Genomic DNA, 24,116 nt, shown 5'->3' on the forward strand with positions numbered 1-24,116 from the left:
ACACTTTATTCTATAATACCATGAAGAAAGACGTGAAAATTCACTTACTCATGTGTTGTGTCAGGTTTATTTGCTGCTCCCTGTCAAGCGAGGCCATAAAGTCCTTAATCAAAGTGCTGTCAAAAACAAAGTCGCTGCGAAAACTCAAGTAAGAAGTGTTGTTTTTGGATATGCAAACCCTGTTTTCTTTTTAAAAGCGATCATGATGTTCTGTTTAGAAATCATGCACTAATTGTAGTTTGTTTATGAATAATGGAAGTATATGATTGGTTCTTAACACAATATATTTTTATAATACAAATTTTTCTTCACAACAAGTGTGTCTCTTTTTCATGACTAGCATCCTAGATTTGAATCATTTCTCTTCTGTTTCTCTCACAGTGTGAGTCAGAGCATCACATCCACAGCTGACGCTCTGGTTTTAATCGACTGCTTGACCCACAATCAAAATGTCACGGCGGTGGACATCAGGTAAACGCCACGCCACACCACATTTCACTCAAACACCTGCAGCTTTTCAAGCCTGTTTGACTGATTTTGCCATTTTGCAGTCTACGAGATGAAGCTTTCATCAGTTTTGATCAAGTTAAAGCAGAAGAAGTGAGCTGCAGGTATGTCATCCAACTGTAAATTAAGAAAAATAATCAAGCATTTATTATTCTAACTTTATTTCTGCTGAAGCATTGAAGTGACCGGTGTTGGGGAGAAACCTCAGATGGAGCATGTCATTGATGTGTTAGTACTGTAGAGAATGATCCGCCCAGAAAGGTTAGGGGGAAAAAAGGTGTTGTTCAGTACATTGAATAAGAAATTAAGTGAATGTGTCTTTTCATACAGAAAATGCAGCAACTTTTTTGCAGTTTTCTTCAGAGCAGCAGATAAAACACAACATTGACACCCAAGCTGATATATTGGTGATGTTGCTGTGAACTCTAGCTGCCAAATGCAAGGGTTACTAAAGATGTATTTTGGATTTTCTTTGTATTTTACACCAGAAAGCATCAGAAAAAAACATTTTTATGCATTAATTTTTTCGGGATTTTTTTTAATAAAGAAAAACTTAACAGGTAAATTTCAAAGGTAGTTATGCCGTTATTTTACTGGTCCAGCCCATTTGAGATGAAATCAGATTTTTTTTTTAAAAAAAGGGTGAACACATTCCAGTTAATTTAGCTTTTCTGGTCTGTTTCTTCACAGGTTCACTCATTTCATCCTGAATCTTGATGACTTGAAGCGACTGCTTGATATTCTGAAGAAGGGACCCGGACTGTCATATCTGGAGTATGAGCCACACTAACACACCCTCATACACACCGTCATGATGGTGAACACTGAAGCACATATTCATATTTTCATCTTGTACTTGCAGTTTAACGGGTAATGAACTGGGAGATGAAGGAGTGAAGATTTTGGTTGATTCTCTACCAGAGCTGAAAATCAGCCACTATGCCAAGTAAGAGCTGAAGAAGAACAGCTTTGTTTTTGTTGTTCTATTTGAAGTTGCTGATGCTACACTGAGCTGCTCAGTAAAAACTGTGGTGCTTTTTTTTTTTTTTTTTTTGATCCAGTGGAAACGATCCAGTTTCCGTTGCATTAGTCTCATGTAAACAGAGTATAATGCACACAAAACCCTCATTTGAATACTCTTACCTGTGTGTGGTGCCACTCATGGAATTATTCTCAGATGCAAAACACATTCAAAGTGAAAGTGCAAATGCATTTGTGTGGGATTTTGTGTGCTTTATGCAGGATCTTAGAGAAAGGAATAAAATGTCACTTGGCACATTCAAATGTTCAAGTATGACTTGCATGGTTGTATATATATATGTATGTATATATATATATATATATATATATATATATATATATATATATATATATATATATATATATATATATATATACACATATACATATAAACTAACACCTTCCTTTTTTTCAATACTTCTTTTTTTCTGCAGTCTCAGTAACAACAGGCTGACTCAGCAGGGACTGTTGCATGTGGCGTGGACACTGTGTGCATGTTCAAATGTCTCAGGGGTAGAAGTCAGGTAAGACATGACTTGACAAAGATGAAGAAAGAAATATATATAAAATTGCAGAATTTAAAAATGGAATCGTGGAACCATCTTTTCCTTCCAGTCAGTTTGCCTGATTAATATAGTTTGCTTGAAAATATGTTTCACGAATACATCTTTTCAAATGTATGCCCATTCCTTTGAGACAGTCATATTTCTGCATTTTTTTCCTCAAATACTACATTCTATAATACAACAGTGATACTTATAATAGTGAGTTGCACATTTTTTCACAGATATTCATTGAGACATTTATCCCATTTGATACTTGTTCAGCATATTTTAATTTTAAATGGGACATAAATGTGTTTTGTACCAACATCAGAGCACAAAAAGACCCTTAGACTGAGATCTCTGGTTTTCTTGCGCAACACAAAAATATGCATCTGTCGACCCCAAATTGCCTGTTTGTGTTTGTATCTTTTCGTTTGCTCTGTGGTGGATTACAAATTTGTTCATTTTAAACTAAAACAGCCTGTAACTTAAAGGCTCCATTGATCCAGGATGCTGCATTAGATAAAGTCATATAGAAGATGGATGGAACTTTGTATTGTGATTTTTCAATGCTTTTTACACAGGGTTAATGAGGTTTTATTCCCACTAACTAGTTTGAAAGCAGATGAAAGGTGCCTGATCTGGTTCAGCCAAACTGGAAGCGGTGAAAAAACTCTGAGGTAAGATTAGACTACCTTTACTTTAAGATTAAACCCAGTTGAGACATTTAAAAATTGTGTGTTTTTTTTTACAATATTACATGAGGAGCCAATGCTGTGACTTCAAACTGGTGGACTCTGGTTATATTCTTGAGATGATAAAAACCAATCTTCGTTATATTTTGAATATGAGGGATAGAATTCAGCTTTCTCTGGCCTTTGGGACTGAGAACTAAAACCTCAGTTTTGTCCTGGTTGAGCTGCAGGAAACTCACTGCCACCCTTGACTTGATGTCTGAAATACAGTTAAAAAGGGTTTCTGTTGGCCTTGAGTCATCAGGACGGCGATGTACAGCTGAGTTTCATCAGCATAGCTATGAAATCTGATGCCTTCCCCCAGACGAAGCATGTACAGGTTAAAAAGGATGGGACCGAAAATTGAGCCTTGGGGAACCCCACAGCTAATTTCATAGGTTCCTGAGGAACATGTATCCAGACTTACATAAGAACATCGATCTGTGAGATAAGAACTGAACCAGTTAAGAACAGTACCAGGGAGGCCGACCAGGTGTCTCAGTCTATTTATTAAAATGTGATGGTCTACTGTATCCAAAGCAGCACTCGGGTCCAGTAGACCCAACACTGAGTTTTTTATAATCCATATTCCGCCTGATGTCATTTAAAACTTCTAAAAGGGCCGTCTCTGTACTGTGGTTCAGCCTAAAACTAGACTTAAAAACCAGTCTTTCTAAAACTTTACTTAAAAACAGTAAGTTGGATACAGGTAGTTATTAAGAACGTTGCTCTTCTTCAGAAGGGGCTTCATATTGTCAGCTTTCTATACTTTGTTCGCTCTTTACGTCTTCATTCGGTGTGAAGTCAGTCGGCCAGTCAGGGATTGTCATCAGGCGTTTGTCAGCTGGTGTTGACGGAGGATCTGGTGAATTCCCGGACTGTCCACACCTCGTGCAGTCAGCAGATACAGAATTCTCTAAACAAGGAACCGGGATTGAGTGACGTGAGGAACCAAGAGGGGAGGTGGCAACGGGTTTCAGAGGAAGTTTGAAAGTTAATAAAGTCCAAATTGTGGTGTGGTTTCAAGCTATGACCTCCAGAGAGATGTACATTTGGAGAGAAAATGTACCTGCCTGCCCTCTGCTTTTAGTCCTGTTTTCATCCTGTAGTCCTGGGATCGCTTTAGTTCATTTGTGATTTGTTGTGCATGTTGCTGAAAAAGCAGAGCATTACCTTCATGATGCAATATAAATGGTTGCATTTCACATATGTAAATGATTTCTCCACCTTGTCCCCTTTCTGCCAGGGTCAGAGAAAGCAGTTTGGAGCGAGAGCATCTGGTCAGATTATCTGAGATCGTCTCCACCTGTCCCACTTTGGATAAACTGGAGTACGTACAACTCCACTTCTAATCATTCACAACAAATCATGTCAAAAAGACTGACGTAACTTATAATTAAGACGTGATTTAAATATGAAAACGCTGCCATTTTTAAGATATCTTGTGCTATTTTATGAAAATCCATCCTACTAATGTATTATTGCATTTCTGTTAGAGCTTATAAACATACATCTATTCCTTATATTATTTTAAATCATAGTTTCTAATCAAACATAAATAAGAAATAATCAAAACTTTCTGTATGAAATGAAAACTATCTGACACTGTCTGGCTGATCCACAGGTTGAGGAACAATTCACTGAGGTTGGAGTGGATCGAGGAGTTGATGAAGCTGTTGAAAGCCCGAGAGACGGAGTACACGATCAGGTGAGAAGAATGTTTTTACAATTTGCTCTCAGCCTGTGGAGGGAGAACCAGTTTCTCTGACGGGATAAACAGCTGATGGGTGAATAACTGACTTGTGTCTCTCTGTTCTTCCTGATAGTATTGAGGAGTGTTGGATGAGAGCGGAGAACGCCGTTCATCTGCTGTGTCGCTGTCTGGAGCTCAACGGCAACGTCCAAACCATCGGGTGCGGCATGCAAACGAATGTAAAAACCAAATGCGCGTGCACACGTTCAGAGAATAACCCTGGCTATGTTTGCTTTGCAGGATTCAACAGAGCACCTTACGCCTGTCTCTGAAGTCCACTGAACTGACTTCAGTCTGGTAATAAGCTTTAAACTTCTTGACTTTAACAACCGTAGTGTTAAATTTGTTTTGGTTCACCAGTCACACACAGTACAAAACACAAAAAAAGCTGAATATATCCCAGTAATGAAAGCTCACATGTCACATGTTGAGTTGCACACAAGCAATCCGACCTATTTCCTTCGTTTCTGTGGTTTTCAGTGGTGACTCTTCAGATCCAGCTCAAACGATGATCGCAAGGAAAATTAGGTACGTTCTCAGACACGAATTTATTGGAAATGGAGATGGAAAGGTAAACATGATGAAGTGCAGTTCATCTGTTGACATGGCGTCTGCCTGCGACTTGACTGCGATTTGACATTGCCATTTTTCATTTTATTTCAATGGCTGTTGCAGTACAACAATTTCTAATGATCACATGCTCTTCTGCTTCTTTTCAAAAGTCTATGTTGAAATACATTTTATGCATAACTGTGGAGTCGTCATATTTGAAAGCAAACCTCGGCTACCAACCTTTTTAACCAGGTTTTTCAGCTGACTGGGTTTATTTTATTTGTCTATTACTCATATATTTATGTTTATTTCACCCAAGTGTAGAAATTCACCAAAAATGTAATTATTACAGGTATTTTGTCTATTTGCTAAATGTGTAATTTTACTAAAATACTGTTCTGTTTCCTTACTTCACATGTGACGCAGCTCTCATCACTCTTTGTTACCTTCGTGTTGAATTTCGTTTTTATGTGTTACTTTTCCGTGTATTAAATGCACAGTTCCCCACTTTCTATGCCTAGTTTATATTTTATGTGATCGATTTTTGTCATTTCTTGATAGAACTTCTCATGTCGAGTAGACACTTCAATGACAGTGATGATGAATGGAGTAATTCTGGTTGTACCGTCTCTTCTCCCGCAGCCTGGTGCACTGTGCAGTGGACGGTGATCATCAGGATTCGCTGTGGAGGATCATCCAGAGCTGTGCTTTCCTCACAGAGCTGGAGTTTGTATTCTTTGCTTCATTTATGAATTCAATATGCATGCCAAATATATTCACAGTTTGTTAATATCTTTTTATTTTATTTTATTTCATTTTCAGTTTTTCCCACAGCAGGCTGGGTGAGAAGGGAACTGAGTTTCTTTGCTCTTTTCTCCCATTGTTGCCAAATCTCACAACCATCAGGTTAGACACTTAATTAATTTCTTTTTCTTCCCCAACATCCAGCAACGTGAGTTTTACTCTTGTTTTCTACATTGTTGTTTTTGGCTGAGAGGCTCTCACAGGGTTTCCTGCAATCTGCATCCATTCAAACACTCAAAATAAGCAACGATAATAGTTTCTAGGTCATTTTTGTGACTTTATTGATGATTGGTTTTCATCCACTGGATGCCTTGTCGCTGCAGTCCTGCCCGGACTCTGATTTCACACCCTTGAAATGTTGCCCTCATCTGAGATTGGTTCCACAGTTTAAACAGAACAATTCCATGGTTTTATGATCTCATTATTCGGCACGATTAAGCCTTTGGATTCCGTTGGCCTGTTGCTTTCTTTTCAATTACCAACATTTGTTGAATTACTGAGACAAATCTGTCCTTCTCTCTTCCTCTTCTCAGCCTGTCGGGTCATAAAATCACTGACACTGCAGCTCAGAGTCTGACTCGACTGTTTCCTCGCCTGCAATCACTCAAGTAAGCATGTACATGTTGGTGTAATAGAGACTATTGGGATGGCTGTTAGGGGCGTGGCTTCAGAGTATGAAATGTTCTGACTGAAAAAAACCTTTTTCTGCTGCTGGCTGATGTCAGGAAGTGAACCTTGTTCTTCTTCCTTTTTTAATATGACCACCAGGCCTTTTTTGGTTAATCGAGGGTGACTGTCAGTTCAAAGCACCCAAAATGGGGTTATGAGGTCAACCGATCTAAACTTCAAGTCTTTTTTAAGTTTCTCTATGAATTAGCCTGCCGAGCTACTGCCACTGTGTTTAGTTCACAATGTTCAAGAGAGCGATTTGCATGTGATTTTGATTGATTCTGACAGAGTTTACCTTGTTTTAGACTGAGCCGATTGGTCCCTCCTGCCCCTGATCTGACTTTGACTAAAACTTGCACATCCCTGACACTGTCTCCTCCAGTTCTTCCTCCTGTCTTGTGCTTCGTTCCATTACACATATCTGCTCTCGCTCCTTTTTCTCAGATGCATCGCATAAATTGCTGTTTTCTTTTCCTCCTCGTAGCCTGTCCCATTGCAGGTGGTCCTCGTCTGCAGAGCTGCGGCTCATCGAGGCGCTGGGACAGTGCGTCGGCCTGGAAGAGCTTTGGTGAGACGTGCACGCACAAATTCATGTTCAAATTCAAATTCTTTCAGGTGATAAGCATGTGCATGAAAATGTCAGTTCATTATCTGTGTGTGTGTGTGTGTGTGTGTGTTTGTGTGTGTTTGTGCATCCGAAGTCTGGACTTGGTGGAGATGAGTGCAGAGGGCAGGACGTGTCTGCCTCGAACACTGAGGAGCATCGGCTCTTTACGCTCTCTCAAGTAAGAAACCCAAGAGTCTTATTGCTTTAACCTGTTCAATCAGACAAGCTTGTAAGAATTCACTGGCACATTTTTAAATGCAAAGAAACGTTCGTCATCCGGAGCTTGACCTCACTGAGATACTTTTTGAAGGTTAAGAAAATTGTTTGCAGCCCTCAGCGTTTATTTACACGGACATTAGCCAGTAAAACTATTCCAGGCAGACGTGTTTGCTTTTTTTTCCGCAAGCGCCACACTGACACACTTCACTCACACACATACACACACACACGCATGCCCTGCACCACTCTAACAATCCGGCCTATTTACGACGCCATGCGTTGGCTCACGCTGCGGGAGCCAGAGCGGCCGCCGCGCCGCTCACGTTGCAGCCGCTGTTGCTGCTGCTCGTCATGCCGGCGTGTCATCGGGCCCACATAAACCCCCGCCATGAATTAGTAGGGTCTGATCGTCTTATACCCCCCCCCCCCACTCCCAAACATCCCTGAGGGGGAATATTACCACTCTTCCTTCCCTGTTTTGACACAGCGATAAGCCGTAAGTGATGATGTGCAAGGTTGGAACACAGAGAGAAAATGTCAGTGTTGTTTATAGAGTATTGAAATACATATCCTATTAGCGTTGATATCCATCCTTATCACATGAGGCGTCTTTTGATTGAGCTTAACTAATCTTATTTGCCCTGAAAGTCACCTACAGGATGTCCGCCGCCCCTGCTCGAGTCCCCAAGTGACCATTCATGCTCTAATTTTGTGGTTAAGCGATAAATGTCATTGTATGTGGAATGTGTGTGTGTTTGTGTATTAGGCTGAATAAAATCGCCACAGATGGACACTCAGACGCCGGGACTGGCCTGGATCTCCTGGCTGCCATGGAAGAGCTCACACAGATCAAGGAGATGGAGTGAGTTTTGTTGATGAGGACAAGGTGTATTTCACACATAAGCAAATGCTGGGAAAAGTTGATCAGCTGCTTTGCATGTGCTCTCTCCCTCTCTCTCTCTCTCTCTCTCTCTCCCTCTCTCTCTCTCTCTCTCTCTCTCTCCCTCTCTCTCTCTCTCTCTCTCTCTCTCAGATTGGATGGTTGGAAGATTTCCGATGCAGGAGTACAGCAGCTGATCAGGCTCCTTCCACTGTGGAAAGAGCTCAGGAAGATCATGTAGGTCCCTCTGGGATTGCCGTCTCGTCTTAATGTGGGCTTTTCTTACATCTTACATCTGGTCTCTTTACGTCAGTGTGTATAAGAGCTGAAGACAAAACAAAATGGAGGCTGAATGTCACTGAATTTATTTAACATTGTACACAGAGGAACTGTAAACGCGTTCTACTAGAACTATAAAATTGAACTCATCAGAGTTTTAAAAAAAATCAATAATCCACAGACAAACCTAAAACTGAGCTTATTTTTTTAAATATAATTTTGTCAAAGCATTTTTTTTTCCAGAATATTACTGTCTGAGACAAGTAGCTTTGGTCATTTCTTCAAGAAAAATTGCAACAATTGATTATAGTTGCACCAAATATTGCTAAACAGAGTCTCCAAGAGCTGCAACACTACATGGCTTTGATTAAAATCCCTCTGGACAGGGTAGAGTTACTCTGGGGCTGCCACAGCTTCACACAATACTGACCTATTGTTCCCATTAGCATCTGTTATTTGTTGCAGCAACATGAAAACCGATCCACCTTTAATTATTTGCTCCAGGGGTGAAGTTCAGGAGTGTAACGATGTGAAACATTTCAGACGCATCCATCTTCACCAGCTGTACAGGGTCAACCGCTCATCACTGTCACACTCACACACCGATCCACAATCACAGCTCCAGTGATGGAAAGTCACAAATGTTCATGGAGGAAGCATCCCGCAGATACAACTTTTTCTCTGCCTTCACTCAGCTTTAGATTAAGTACCGTAACATAAGGATGTTTTGAGGTTGATCTGCTATGAATAAGATGCTCCTCTTAACTCTTCCTCTTAACATTCGGTAACTTGTGCTTCTCTTGTATGTTTTATTTCAAACTGAAACGGTAAATTCAAGGAAACACTGGAAGATAGTAACATTGTTGTAGTAAAATTGTTATTTTTATAATATTTGTTAAATACCTTAAACAACATGTAATTTTAGCCTTTTTTACTCTAAATAAGTTCCTCTCATTCCAGGTTAAAATGTTTTTATCTTTGAAATATGGGAAATGTGCTTCAACTGTCCTGAAAAAAACTGGTGAAAGTGAACGCATGTATTTTTAAACATGCACAATAAGTTCAGTGACTCATATATGGTGTCCTTTTTCCCCCACATCATATAGTCTAACAGTAGTACTAAATATTAATGTAATATTCAATCCATCAATCAATCAATCAATTTATTTTTGTATTTATTTGTATTGTATTATTTATCATATTAATTAATATTAAAACTGATAACTAGGCTGTCTTTGTGGGAGATTGTTAGCAATTTGGATAAATCTTACCAAAAATGGTGAAATATAAGGGATTTTTTAAATGTATTTTCTACCATTTGGTCAGAGATAAGGATGTAGCTTTAGAAATATGTTTCAGCTCTAACAGTTTTATTGTTCCTGTAAAGCTTTCAGGGGTGTAATGAAGTCGTACCTTAAAAAAGTGATCTTCTCGGCCTGCAGTTATTACTCACATGAAGTGAAAGCCGTCGGGAACATACCAGTCGTTTTACTGGAGACCCCGGTCCTCGTCTTTATGACCACAGCTGTTGCCTTTTGGCAGCAGCTTCGTCCTTCTCGTAATGTGGCTCAACCTCAAACTATCTTGTGCCACTGCAGCTCGTGCGATACTGAGCTGTAGTTTTAATCCGACGAATGCTGTTTCCGTTATATTTACATTATTTAAACATGTTTTAGTCACATCCACACTTGCTATGAGGATTTTAATCCAGATTTGTTGAGATGTTTGGAATTCTGTATCGCAGTGTCATTTATTTAATTCCCATTCATGACTTCTTCGGCTGCCATGATTATTTTTTGGTGCCCGGGTTGAATGTTGAGAACAGGCACGCCGTGTACTCACAGAGAAATACAATCTCTACGATGCCCATTTCATTAATGAGTCTGGGAGTAGTTCTAATTCAAGTAACACACAGTCGGTTTGGTGACGCGAACTCTTGCATTGGCAGGACTACAAACTGAAAGTTGTGGTGGATTTGCCAGAGAGGAAAAGAGGAGCTAATCCAAAAGTCATGCCAACTGTCTGGAGTCTAAAAATAGCTGCAGTGAGGGCTTGTTGCCATAGGTGGCGCCAAAGAGGAATAGTCTTGGCTTTTCACTTTCTGACAGTGTTCAGTGGTAAAGTGAGAAGCTGTTAATAATCTAATCACACATGAATCAATGTCCCCAGACCACATTTCAAATGGCAAGATTTGATTGAGTCACTGAGAAACATTTGGAGGGAGACCATTGGAAGTGAGCACAGTGTAAACCTCAGTAGGTTGGTGCCATCTAGTGGGGAAATTATGACAGACATGCATAAGCTTTCAACAACGATTCAGGATTCATCTTATAAAATATTATTTTTAAAAATCAATCAATTTAAACATAATGAACATGATCAAAAATGTAAGACTTTGTTAAAGTGATTCTATTTATTTCAAATTTTTTCAAGAAACTCACATGAGAAAGAAACACATTCCATTTCAGGGGGAAAAATGAACCGTTTTTTTTTTCTGAAGAGCATGAAAAAACTTACATTTAAGCATTGAAACAAAAATAGAGCTATTTTATAACTCAGTCTATTTTGATGCAATAATTCAAGTAATACTGGTAACCTTCAGAACAGGAACATAAAGCAGTAACAGGTATGTACATTTTAAATGTCTTTTAAAATATGTTTTACCTCAATTGCCAAGGATGATTTGAATGTCAATTACTCAATGACTGAATCTCTTGATTATTTCAGTTCACTTCATTGCTTAAACATGCACGCAATAAAAACACAACACTTTTCGTTTGAGCCTCTCTTGTGATTTCAAGTCAAATTATTTCTCAAAGCCACGATCAACAGCCTGATGAACTCTGTGTGTTATACTACATGAGGTATGATGGCCACACAGATACTGACTGACCTTTTTTTATTGTGTCCTTTCATTGTGGTCAGCCTAATAAGACACACCTGCTGTCTAATCAGCGTCTTGATCTGCCTCACCTGTGAGGGGAATAGATCATCTCAACAAAGGAGACGTGCTCATTCACACAGATTCAGCTGAAATCGTGGACAATGTTTGAGAGAAATATACCTTTTGAGTCCATAAAGCCTCAGATCTTTGAGTTCACCTCATGAAAATAAGAAAAAAGTGTTGCGTTTATGTTTGAATAGTGAATATTTGTTGTCATTCAGTGAGCGGCATTGATGCTGCAAAGTGTAATGATAATATAAATCTATAATATGTGATATAATTCTCCATTTTTTAAATACTTTTTAACAATTTTTGAAAACTAGTCTTCTGTTTAATTGGTAATAAATCTGAAGTGCATGGAAAATGATAAAAGAATAAAAACAGTGAATGCTTTTTGGAGGCTGAGTGTTGTGGGTGCTGTGTCCTCATAGAAGACAATAAAATTCTGTCTGGTTACAACATATAGCTTTTTTTTTAATGATATTATTTTGTTGCTTTTGAAAGATGTTGGACAAGTCAGTGAAGACATCTGGGTCTTTCCCTCAGTTCCCTCAGTTGGACTGAACCATTGTGAAAGACAGAGGGGGGAGGATACTCTGTAAAGTTCTCAGAGTATTGCGGTTAGGTACTTTTCATGAGTGGTTTCAGTTTAATCCATTTTGGGCTGGGTTGTCTCTCAGATTGTGTTTTTGAACAGCCATGAGTTTTGTTTTTTTTTTTAATGTATTTGTGGTGATTTTTGGTGTGTTTGCTGTTCAGCCTGTCAGAGAACCTGATCAGTGACCAGTCAGGAGAGAAACTGCTGGACGCTTTGCAGAGCTGCGACCACCTGCAAGAGCTCAAGTGAGAAAACAATTACATGTTTACAGTGCAATGAGTTACATATCTGTTCTTTTATTCTTATTTAACTGTACTCATGTCCAAGTGTGTGTGAGAGGAAGTCAATTCCGATTAATGACATTAATGCATCCGTCTTTGATGTGTGAGCAGAGAAGAGTCAAAAGAGATCAGGCTGTTATGGGATTGATAAGCTTTTGGTCCAGTTAACACTCTTTGTATCTGAAAAAATTGCTGAGTTTTTTTCCTGAAAAGCATAAATAAAGTATTGTAAATGTTTTGACTTGCTTGTTTCTTCCCTGCAGTCTGTCGAGGAACGCTCTCGGGGTTCTCTCTGCTGCCCGGATGGCCGTCGTCCTGCCTGCTCTGACTCGCCTCTCTGTGTTGGAGTGAGTCCGACACACATTCTCACATTGTCATCTGTGACTCAAAATACTGCAATATTTGTGTTATTCACGGACGTCTCCCTCTTGTTTTAGCATTTCAGAGAATCCTATTGGCTCTCAGGGAGTTGCCCGCCTCTCCAAAGCAATAATGTGCCTGAAGAACCTCAGCAAGATTCAGTAAGACTCATTTATTCCTCTTAGCTTCACACTCACTGTCCAGCCGGATGATTTAATTCACTGCCGGTTTTTTCTCTCTGGTTCGACCCTTCAGTCTGACCTCTGTTGGTACATGTGAGCTGTGTGCCGTCACAGCCAGTCTGGCTCATTGTCCTCTCATACAGTTTGTTGGGTAAGCTTTTGTTTTCAGAGTCATACACACACTGAAGCTCGTAGATATGCAAACTGCACACAGGGATCGACAGAGGGTTTAGCCTCCGTGATTTCTGATCACGTTTATCCACAGCGGATGAACTCTTCTCATTTCTTGTTTCCATTCAGTCTTGGATGGAACGGCTGTGATGATCAGGTGGCGCTGGAGCTGGCCAAAGTCCTGCCTGTCTGTCACAAACTGACCTGGATTGAGTGAGTCTGATTAAAAAAGAACGTCCACAGAAACACTTTCACCTTCAACAGACGGCATTGATTTTGTATTAAAAACCAGTGTATCAAACTTAACGTTGTTTTATGGAAGGGAAACAAGTCTCGATTATATTGTTAGTCCATAACGGGACATGACATTTGTTCTTTTCTCTTAGTCTGGAGTCAAACCGTGTGACCTTGTCTGGAGCGCAGGCGCTCGTCAGAGCTTTAAAGCTCTGTCCGACTCTGCAGGTCATCAGGTAAACTTTCTGTGGGCTCGCATTCAGATCATCACATGATCGTAAAACTCAATCTCCACAGCGCTCAGTCTTTCAAATTCAGTTTTTTTTTTTTCTTTTCTTTCTTTCAGATTGTGGAAGAACAAAATCTCCCAAAATGAAGCTCAGATGCTGAGCCTGAAGGACCGGAGGCTGAATTTCTCTCCCACGTAAAGTGATCGATCATCCCAGACAGGGCAGAGGTAACACACTGCTGCATCCCAGCCTGCACTGAGTCGCCGCCGGAGCCGTCCGCAGCTTTTACTTCAACCACCACTTTATGAACTCTTTATTACTTCTGAGAGCTGAAACCTTGGTTTAAAGGAAAATTTTGGTTTTTTTTTTGTTTGTTTGGTTTTTTTTAAGAAGATGGCAGCTGATCTTTGACTGTTTAAAAGTTTGACTATGCACTAATTCAGCTCCAGTTTCACAGAAGAAAACTGGTGAAAAAAATACAAAGTCACACTGAGTGTTGGATTGTTGTGTTGTGTGGATGTTGATGTTTGATGTCTGACAGAAATTGTGGTTAAAAAGAAATGATTTGAGGTGTGAAACTATGAACAATTAATTTAAAACACAAAGTTGAAAGTGAGATTGTATTGAAATATAAATTAAGATCATAAAATATGTGTGAAAAGCTCTCAGTGGAGCAGTCGTTACAGAATATAGAATTGTTTATATGTAGAAACTTAAAAAAAAAAAGACCAGAAATCAGAAAAACAGAGCTTTGCATACATACAGTAGTCATAGCATTAACTCCTCAGAAACATCTATTCTTGAAGAGAAGGCCAGATGATGGGAGTCTATTTTTAAAACGGCGCTCACTGATGGTGTAATTTGAACAATTTTACATCCATGTAATCCATAAAAGTTTGTGAATTGAGAAGTATGGATGAGTCAATATCTAATATTTGCCAGCAGGTGTGTACAAGTTTGTTTGTTTTTGTTGTTGTTGTTGTTGTTCTGGTGGGGAATCCTGTGTGGAGTTTGCATGTTCTCTCTGAGCCTCTGTGGCTTTTTGCACTGCTGAACCGAAAATGTCTTTACATTTCTGCTCCTGTTCGGTTGCTGCCGACACGATTTGGAACGCAGAATTTTTAGCATCGTAACTCTGTGACTGTTACGATACCGAAAAAAGAAAATTCCAATATGTGAAGAAAAAGCTTCCTCCCACCATCCAGAGCCATGCTTGTTGGTCTTAAATAGTAATTCTAAATGCACTGTGGAGTGTGAGTGTGTATCCTGCTATTTTTATATTACAGTATAAACATGGTGAAGTTTGAGGAAGTGAGTTCTTTGCTACTTAACTTGACATCCTTTACTCCCAGGGTGTTACACTCTTTTCATTCCTGCTTCCACTTATACAACATTCTGGGAGGACGGACCAGTCAAATGTATTTTTTCATTTAAAAAAAAAAAAAGGATTCAATAGTGTTCAAAAGTTTTCTTAAGTATTTTGCCGCGCTCAGCATGTTACTACAAATTCGCCCTGCATAAGTTTGACACTGGAACGACTTTAGCACTAACTTAACTCATTGATAAGTGTTTACCAGCTTGTGTTCAGCTCACATTTCTGTAGAAAATATAACCGCTCACGTCCATTTTCACACTGAACCACATGAGGTATGTCCAAAGGTCTTTACACATTATGAAGTGGTAAAAAGTAGATCTTTATCAAGTGTTCAGACAACAGAATTATGAATTTCTGAATTTTTTTTTGCACAAATAGACCATAAAAATCAGTTCTGATGGTTGAAGTTATTACCTTGCAAAAATGATGTTTCATGGTTTTATTGGACATATACATAGGAAAATGCCAGTTCTGGTGAAAAAAGTGAGCAAATGATTTGAGTTATTGATCCTTGCTTGACAGAAATATTACGTTCAGGACTCATAATTGTGGCTTAGCTGCGGATCAGATCATATTTTATGGTCATTTAATGGTGCAAAATTGCAAATTCACAATTTCTTGCCGGTGTATTTAACAGAGAATGTTCAATAAGCTCATTATCAGGTATCAACTGTTTTACACAAGCTTTGCTTCATCACTGTGTTTATATTTTTTGAAAAAAAAAAGCCGAGGTGAAGCTTGAGGTTGTGTTGAATTTTTTTTATATGAATTCAGGAACATTTGCACTCGGATGACAGGTGCATCTCTAAAAACATGAAGGAAAAAGTCATTTTAATCAGTCTCCTTAAAGTGAAGACATGCAAAAAGCACGTGTGGGTTTTCTCCACGTATTCTGACTTCATTCAACGGTCCAAAAATATGTTTGAGCGTCGTTGCATTGGAAGAATAATAATTCTTGAGTAGTATTTCTTCAGTTTTTAAGATGCACCTGTAATGACTTTATGAATGTGTGTGTATGTGTGTGTAGACTCTAATGAACGGGTCATTTTTTTGTCATGTTTACAGCAGAGGCCATGCAACTGAAAACACAACAAACCACAAACTCACAGCTAATTCCTCTTATTATAGGGTGTGGTCTCCGACTCCAAATTCTGTCTTTATTTCCGCAGTTATTAATTCAAGTATTAAGCAATTGTTTGTAAATACTTTTAAGTTATTTATTTGATTGTTTTAGAATATGTACAGTTTGATATTTGACTAACAGTAATAATGAAATGCGTGACAGTTTTTGTATTTAATGTATTTGCTAAAGAGAGAGGTACTGTGTACTTACTTTTTTTTTTCAACTTGAGTTGTGCTTGTAGAATCTGTCAGCTGTCATAGTTTTCTTACTGTTTTCTTATTTTTTCATAAAGTACTTCTGTAAAATGTTTTCTGCAATTTATGCTAAAAGTGTCATTTGGAGCAGTAGGAAACCAAGTGAAAAACAAAAAGCCGTCCTGTGGTTCTTTATCCTGTTTTGCCATTTCTTTGACTGTATGTTTTAAAGTGTGTTCTGAACGGGTTTCGATTCATGTTGTTTGTATTGCTTGAAAAAAAAAAAAGGCTGCATGAGAATAAATGCAACAAACACTGATCTGGAGTAATGTTTTTGTTGTGAGTGCTATTTTTCAATACAAAATTGGCATTTTTCTGACGTTTAACTCAAAATATGAAGCGTGGACTTCTAAGAACACTAATTTTAATATCAAATTGAATCAAACTTTGATTCTTCTCAAATGAAAGCAAATGTATAACTTACAGACTTAGCATCTGTATTTGATGTGTCTGCCCTTACAGATGTCACATGGGAACAACTGTAGCTGCGGGTTTTAATTTTTAATTTATGTTCGCTTGGCTCCCTCTGGTGGCTAAAACATGAAGTGCAACGTGAAAATGCTCCTTTCCAGTTTTGCAATCATCAATCAATCAATCAACAAAACCAACAATACAGTACAAGATTTAGTAAAACAGAACATTAAATAGCATATTTTCTAGCAGTATTTTGATATTTATATGATTATTATCTACTTTTTGTATGTGGTAACTTAATTGCTGCATATTCAAAGTAATTTTATCATAGTGTTTGAATATTTAGACTTTTTTGACTTTAATGTGAAACTTCTTTCTTAATATAATCTGAAAAGAACAGAAACTCCCACATAGAAGTTGTTTAAAAAAAAAAAAATTAATTGGAGAGGAGTTAAAGCAGCATGTTGGAACTTTTTAGTGTTTTTCTATCCGTTACTAAAAATTAAGACCTTCAGTAATTTTTGTTTCTTATTAAGTAGTTTTCTTAAAAGAAACAGATAAGTTACCTTTGGTTATTTTTATCTATCCATTCTGAATATCTTAATACTGTAGAGATGGTGTGGCGTGATTTAATCGATAATAGAAAGAAAATGCTTTACAGTAGGGGTGTCAAACATAAGGCTAATGAGCCAAAACCAGCCCACATGAGACTCAAATCCGGCCGAGCAAACCACGAAGCAACCTGAGTGGAGGCAGACACAACACAGGGAGGACACTCAAGCTGAGAAAAAAGCAAAGTCATGCTGTCGGGGTGAGTTTTTAAAAACGTGTAAACCAGCAGAGATTGGTGAATTTTTTTGGAACTTGGCCAAAACTGACCTGCCACTGGGTCCAGTCCACCTTTTTGGTGGACATGCAGTTTTTCAATAGAAGTAACTCATATTCTTCATTTGTCCTCACTGAATTTCAGGATTTCACTTTTGCTTGCTGGAGTGGATTTCCTGTATTGACTTATTCCCCGTAAAAGTGTTTTCAAGTGAATGTGGTGTTTTGAGCTTTAAGCAAATTAAATTGAACTGAAAATAAATGCTGTATGAATTTAAAATTGAGGCCAGTCTTTTTACCAGGTCCTTCCATGTGGTCCTGAACTGAAATGTAACAATCCTGGATGAGTTTTAACATTAAAAAATGAGAAATTATAAAGACGGAAGTGCTTCACAGTAGCGTCGAGACGTGCCTTTACTTTGAAACGAGCCCTCCGTCGTGTGAGTGTGTGAGTGTGTGAGTGTGCGTGCTGGCTTGATTCATCTCCTCCATCCGTCAGTGGCGCTGAGGCGCGCGGAGCGGAGTCCATCCTGCGCGCGCGATGCTTGACGCGCGCACACTGTTGCGTCTCCGCGGACCGTCGGCTTTAAACATGCCAACTTCTGCCTCCGCTGCTCCTCTTTAGGAAAATTAAAAAAGTAGCTTTGCGTGTCAGCCTTCTTGACAGTTCTCCTCACCGCGCGCAGCAATTAGAGGCAATTATCAAGTGAGGAGCGGCTGAGAAGTTGGTCGTTTTCTGAGGTGAGTCGGGTTTTTTTTTTATTTTGCTCAAAATGAAAAAGAATGGACGTTTGTGTGGATTTAATTGTTCTCTGGTTAATATAAAGGAAACAAAACGAAGACCCTGAGAGACGCGTCATGTCAGTCCTGATAAATGTGCCAGTTTGAGGTCAAAACCATGGGTTTGACACGGAGGGATGAGGGGTGGCTCATGGGGAATTTTACTGAACACAAACGAACCGCACTGTTGAGAAAGATACGCAGGAGGAAGAAACGCTCATTTTAATTGACGTGTAATTCTGTTTGCGTTGTTTAAAAGTGCCACTGATCAGTGGATTGGTTAGTGAGGGACGTGTTCAGTGATCAGCCTGCTGAAGCGGCTGTCATGCAGGCATCAGGACCACCTGCCCTCTGAGTGAGGGGCACTCTTCATCCTCCTCCTCCTCCTCCTCTTTCGCCTGCAGAGAGGTGTGGATGTGCAGTGTGACGGATGTGTCAAACATTCATCAGGGTCAGTACAGGCAACATGGACTTCAGTGTAAAAAAAGGTCCAACTCATTGATCTCAGAGTCATTTTTTGGGGGTAATCGAGAAGTAGATCTTTTCAAAAGGTCAATTTATATGTTTGTTTTTTTAAAGGTTCATTGGGTTAAGGCTTGACCTTGTGTGTAAGGGACTTGGGTTCGAATCCTGAGGGTCATTCAGCATGAAAACCAGCTCTGTGAAGCAGCGACTTACTATTACGAAGCAGTGACGAGTCACACTGACTCTCTCCATGTTCATTTCTGTATTTTCCTTGCATTATCTGGTTTGGTTGGGCTTCCCTGTGCATTCACTCTTGATTCCCACCCATGACTAATATGTGCTTCAGATTTCCTCTCTCTGCAAACATTGACAGATGTAGCATTTTTTTTCCCCCTTCAGGATGTGATTTGTGGCGTCTTAAAAGATCCAGTTGGTGTGTGTGAGCAGATTATGCCATCAGAGGAATGCTTTTTTTTTCTTTATTTTTAATCCTACCTGAGCAACCCATCTTTTAGAAAAAGAGGAAATGTGCCAAATCCATTCAGAGAACTGCAGCACTGTCCTTTTGAGGAGAAGTTAACAGATTCTCTGCAGTGTAATGATGCATGTCATATTTCATCCAATAATGCTTTTATTATTGCGATGTGTTATCTCTGTGCTGCCTTTTTTTAATTACCTCTCCGGGCCTCTGCTTCACAGTGTTTATCGCTGGAGAGATGCAGCAGGTGTCTGGCTTATCTCACTGCCTGCTCGTTGCTCCATTGATGGACGCGGCATTGTTGAATATTATCCGGTAAATGACAGGGAATGAAACCGCGGACAATGGACGACTGAGTTAAAAGTGTTGGAGGAGGCAGTCAAAACAAGCCTTTTTTTAAAAAAAACCTGCCTCACATGAATGACTGAAGTCAATGAATGGGGGGGAGGAAAAAAGCAAAACGCCGCACCGGTATTTTGAGCAAATCGCCACTACCGCTGTGACATCACAGGAGCTGAACGGGAGGAGCACGCTGGTTATTTCACATTAGTATCTTAGCAACAGACAGCATCCTTTTAGCGTGCCGCTGCGAGAACAAAAAGCACCTTTCTGAACACGGGGTGCTGTGCTGTTTGTCGCTGCTGAAAGCAGCCACAGAGGGAATTCTGATGAGGTCCAGCAGACCACATGTTCACGCTCTCTGTTTGTTTTGAGCAGTTCATGATGCCTGCGTGTTTCCTTTCCTCTTGATGTCATTTCAATTCTGAGCCCGAGGCTTCATCATTTGGAAGGTTTTGCGATGGCTTTGATCCAGAGCCAGAGTGTTTGTAGTCTTTGTAATGTTTAACACTGGAGTTCCAGCACCCAGTTTGGTTTTTCTTTTATTTATTCATGTATAAAGTATTTCATTTTTGCTCAGTGGGTACTTTTCGGTCTTTGGAAACAATTTTTCTGATTAAACTGAAATCTGAATTGGTCTGAAAACCACAGGTTGCCTATTGTCATCAGATTTATTAATTTTTAATTGGTTCTGTACTTTTCTCTTGTCTTCAGTTGCACATTCACCCATAACATGAAGACTGTGGAAGGTTTTCCTCTTAGCAGTCGCAGAATAAAACAGCAGGAGATTTCAGTCAATGATTAAGTGCAGCTCTATTAATGTTACGTTGTAAACATTTTGTCTGCAGTGAACCCGGGTCACGGCGAGTCATTGATCCGGCTGGCCTGCTGTAGCACTCGGTGGATTTGGTGGTTTTACCGCAGACCAGTCCGTTGCCCACGCCGACCCCCGTTCAACCACCTAGAGCAGTAACAATCAGAGCTGGAGAGCTCAGATGCCTCATCATAACACACCGGAGGATAACAGTTTATTGTGTTTTTAGCTGAATGGAAACAACAAACTCTGATCCAGACTGAAAACAAGGCATAAAGCGTGGTCTCATAAACTGTTTTCTCAAGGAGGAGCTGGAAAGTTCAGCACTTCCTCTTTGTTCTTTTCAACTTGTATTGATTTTAGTGACGTCTGATGATTTGGTGTTTGTTACGCTTTGATCACCTTTTGGTTTTGGTAGAACATGCAAACTGCACACAGGCTCCAAACCCGAAGTCTAACCGGATGACGTTCTGTTTTAACCGCTCCACAACCACATGGGTAAATTCATGGTTACCCTTAAAAACCAGTTTGCCATAAAACCCCAAAATCTTTCTTTTTTTTTTAAATATTTTGTGGATGTACTCTGTCCCCGTCAGCTCCTGAAACGAAGCACTCTGCCTGGCAACACGTGCACACGCCCCGTGTGTTTGTTGGAAGCTTCTCGCTTTCTCTCCACAACAGTGTTTCCAGTAATTTATATTTTTTTTTTTGCTGACTGCCAGCGTACGCCGAACATGACACACGCTCGCTCCCGCGGAAGTGCGAGGAGTTGCGTAAGGCCTCTAACGAGAGGCCGCCTGTTATCCCGGACGGCATCTATCAGCCGCGATGCAACAACACCAACCTATAGGTCACTTCAGAGAGCTGCACTTACATAATACATTTATTCACTATTCATGATGCTGGGAGATGTTTTCCATTCGATGCTGGGGACGTGTTACAGAAAAATATTGATATTTTTGCTGCAGTTTTTTTGCAGAAAAGTTATTCATAGCAGTGTTTCTAGTCTGTTAAAAAAAAATGTCTGAAGTTACTGAAGTGAAGAGTTTTGGTTGTAATTAAAGTGCAGCTAATTCAGTATAAAGAAGAATATTTCCCTCTCTCACACTGCCACGAGCTGCTTGTTTTGGTTCATCAGGAAACTTGTTTTTTGTTTTAGCGTGGTGTGATTTTCTATCTCAGGTTCAAACTGCACTGTGGTGTCGTCCAATAAATTTGAGAAGTTGAAAATGTTCACAGATTTGGGTCACGGCTTGTCTTTAAGGGGTGAAGGGGTCCTGAAGTTAGAAAAAATATGTGCATAGTAAGTACTGATTCTGAGTAGAAAAACTATTGCAGCCACCTCATCAACAATTACATGACAGATTTGTAAAAAAAAAAAAAAAAAAAAAAAAAAAGGATTTTAATAAGAAAAAAGCCAAAAGCCACTGGTTCAAGGCTCTAGAATGCAGGGATTTGGTTGAAATAGTGAAACGAGAGGAGTATTTTCAGTTTCCCAAAGGTTTTTTGGATTTAAGAAGAAATTCATCAATATTAAAAGGTTAAATCGACACGAACATTTCTCCATTTTGCAGAAAGATTGATCTAAGGTTGGAGAAAATTGTTCCCATTCCTTCATCTCTCTCAGATTTTAAGATTAAGATATTTTTTGAGAGCTGGCATTTTGTACATTGTCTTAGGAAAATTAACCGTAGTGACTGGAAGATGTAGAGCTGCATCAGATTACTTAAACATGTGATGATGAACACTTTAAAACATTGTTGATTGTTGATGTCTTTGTGCTTCGTACCCCAGTTTTACCCAGATGCGTCTGCATTTCCAGCAGAGCACCTGTTGATTCTGTTGTTTTTAGCAAATTTTCCTTGTTTTTTCAAGGTTTTCAGCTGCTGACCTCTGACCTGTTGCTGTCAAATTTGATTTAATGTTGAAATAATATAATGAGCAAAATTTGAAACAACATTTTGAGAGAAGTTTTAGAAAAAGTTCTATCTCTTCGGAAAATATTCAGAAAGTGTTTTTAATCAATCAAAAGCCACCTATGGTCAGCCAAGAAGCAGTCAACGTGGGCGGGCACGTAGGCGTGCACCGAAGCGGAGTTTTCCACTCATTTCTCCATTTTCCTCCCCTCAGGGTGATCAGCGGCGACCTCCGACCATGGCCTACACGCTAGGCTCGGCCAACGACGGCCAGACCCGCAGCGTTGCTCCTCAGCACTGCGTCACTCGGGTGGAGCTGTCCGTCACCGCCACCAGCCTGCTGGACCGAGACGTGGCCTCCAAGTCCGACCCGTTCTGCGTCCTGTTCCATGAAGTGGACGGAAACTGGGTGGAGGTAAGGCGGACAGCGAGAGAGGAGGCAGAAGTCATCACTTTCACAGATAAAAGTTTATATGTGGCAAATGACTGGTGACATTTGCTTAATTAAGAAAATACAGCACTCAAGTATAAATATAGGCACTTTAAAACTATTGTTAATGTACAGATGTGATTGCCAGCATGTATAAACCTCCTGAAATGATTAACAGTGACAGTTCATGATTTACCTTGCTTTCAACTTTTCTATTATGCGCTAAATTCTTCTGAAAAAATAAAAAAAAGCAGGGATTGCGTCCGTTCTGCTTCCAGGGCTGCAAAATGTAGTTGCAGAGTTTTTTTCAGGGGAACAAAAAAGGTCAAACTGATGACGTAGAGGACTCAGAACCTGGCGCATCAAATGTGACACACTTGACATTTTAGGATTACAATATATTTTGCGTTTTTTAAACTCAGGATATTTATTCACGTCACTGTTTTCTCTGTATCGCAAACTGCACGTTCACTCGCCAGACTCAACCCTTTCTCTCTGCTGTTGACGTTCCTGTTTTGCTTTTTACATCTCTTAAGTTGCAATATTTAGAGCTTTAACAAGTAATCAGACAGTTTTCAGAAAGTAACTTAACAAAAGAACTGATATTGGTGTCGAAGCTTATGGAGTAAAAGTAGAAAGCCGTCAGAAAAGATAAATCTTCAAGTGCAGATACTCCCCACCTCTGGAGAGAGGCAGCATGGGGAGAGCAGGCGTGTTTTTCTCTGCTGAAACAGGTGGATGGAAGACGCTGCAGAGTCAGTGGAGAATGAAATGGCAGATTAGAGGAGAAGCTGCAGAGAGAGTCGGGATATTAGTGTGCGGATCATAAGCAGCTGAACACATCTCCTTCACGCTGTGTGTTTCAATGCCAGGGTGGAGGAAAGAAGAGGATGAAAAGGATGCAAAAATAAATCCACGGCCACGGAGAGGGTGGCTGGTGGATTCAGGCGAGTGCTTCAAGGTTACGTCCACCATTCTGAAGCTTTCCGTGGAGAAAGAGACCAGACGGGTTTCTTTGTTGTCCGTGTTACTCCGCAAGCAGAAGCCTATAGATTGTGAGCCAGATCCAAAGTCGTGATGTCTCGGCCATCTGGCGTCAGCCGTGGCACGCTGGGCCCAATAGGTTGTCGCAACGTTTGTGAGCATCAAAACATTGTTAACAACAAGAGACGGACCTCGCTGAATGGTCTCAAACTTCACGGTTAGTCGTCCAGCCACTCATCCTGTTTTACTTTAAATTAGCATACCTAATAGCAATGCTCATCAAGCTTATTTTATTTAAAAACACAAAGTAGCTGAGGAGTCAAAGACTTAAAAACAGCGACTGTTGAGAT

General features: G+C 39.8%; 2 protein-coding genes across 4 annotated transcripts in view; both read left to right on the forward strand.

The window, feature by feature from the left end:
- The window catches only part of nlrc5 (NLR family, CARD domain containing 5), a 40,735-nt gene extending 24,155 nt beyond the window's left edge, over window positions 1-16,580 (forward strand). For 2 of the 3 annotated variants that reach the window (XM_030095994.1, XM_030095995.1), the window contains 26 exons: window positions 65-148; window positions 382-471; window positions 552-611; window positions 1,198-1,281; window positions 1,370-1,453; window positions 1,962-2,051; window positions 2,687-2,752; window positions 4,053-4,136; window positions 4,431-4,514; window positions 4,633-4,719; window positions 4,800-4,856; window positions 5,040-5,087; window positions 5,754-5,837; window positions 5,934-6,017; window positions 6,449-6,523; window positions 7,069-7,152; window positions 7,286-7,369; window positions 8,177-8,272; window positions 8,444-8,527; window positions 12,273-12,356; window positions 12,656-12,739; window positions 12,830-12,913; window positions 13,008-13,085; window positions 13,235-13,318; window positions 13,492-13,575; window positions 13,686-16,580. In XM_030095994.1, coding sequence (XP_029951854.1) covers window positions 65-148; window positions 382-471; window positions 552-611; window positions 1,198-1,281; window positions 1,370-1,453; window positions 1,962-2,051; window positions 2,687-2,752; window positions 4,053-4,136; window positions 4,431-4,514; window positions 4,633-4,719; window positions 4,800-4,856; window positions 5,040-5,087; window positions 5,754-5,837; window positions 5,934-6,017; window positions 6,449-6,523; window positions 7,069-7,152; window positions 7,286-7,369; window positions 8,177-8,272; window positions 8,444-8,527; window positions 12,273-12,356; window positions 12,656-12,739; window positions 12,830-12,913; window positions 13,008-13,085; window positions 13,235-13,318; window positions 13,492-13,575; window positions 13,686-13,767 — 2,089 coding nt within the window. In that variant the 3' untranslated portion in view covers window positions 13,768-16,580. Of the gene's footprint in view, window positions 1-64; window positions 149-381; window positions 472-551; window positions 612-1,197; window positions 1,282-1,369; window positions 1,454-1,961; window positions 2,052-2,686; window positions 2,753-4,052; window positions 4,137-4,430; window positions 4,515-4,632; window positions 4,720-4,799; window positions 4,857-5,039; window positions 5,088-5,753; window positions 5,838-5,933; window positions 6,018-6,448; window positions 6,524-7,068; window positions 7,153-7,285; window positions 7,370-8,176; window positions 8,273-8,443; window positions 8,528-12,272; window positions 12,357-12,655; window positions 12,740-12,829; window positions 12,914-13,007; window positions 13,086-13,234; window positions 13,319-13,491; window positions 13,576-13,685 lie in introns of those variants that run through there. The other variant, XR_003931781.1, reaches the window with a different exon arrangement.
- Window positions 16,581-18,193: 1,613 nt separating this feature from the next.
- Window positions 18,194-24,116, forward strand: part of cpne2 (copine II) — a 46,253-nt gene continuing 40,330 nt past the window's right edge. The window contains exons 1-2 of the mRNA XM_030097070.1: window positions 18,194-18,301; window positions 22,567-22,767. Coding sequence (XP_029952930.1) covers window positions 22,591-22,767 — 177 coding nt within the window. The 5' untranslated portion in view covers window positions 18,194-18,301; window positions 22,567-22,590. The remainder of the gene's footprint in view (window positions 18,302-22,566; window positions 22,768-24,116) is intronic.

Source organism: Salarias fasciatus, chromosome 7 (genome assembly GCF_902148845.1).
Source record: "Salarias fasciatus chromosome 7, fSalaFa1.1, whole genome shotgun sequence".
Lineage (NCBI taxonomy): Eukaryota > Metazoa > Chordata > Actinopteri > Blenniiformes > Blenniidae > Salarias > Salarias fasciatus.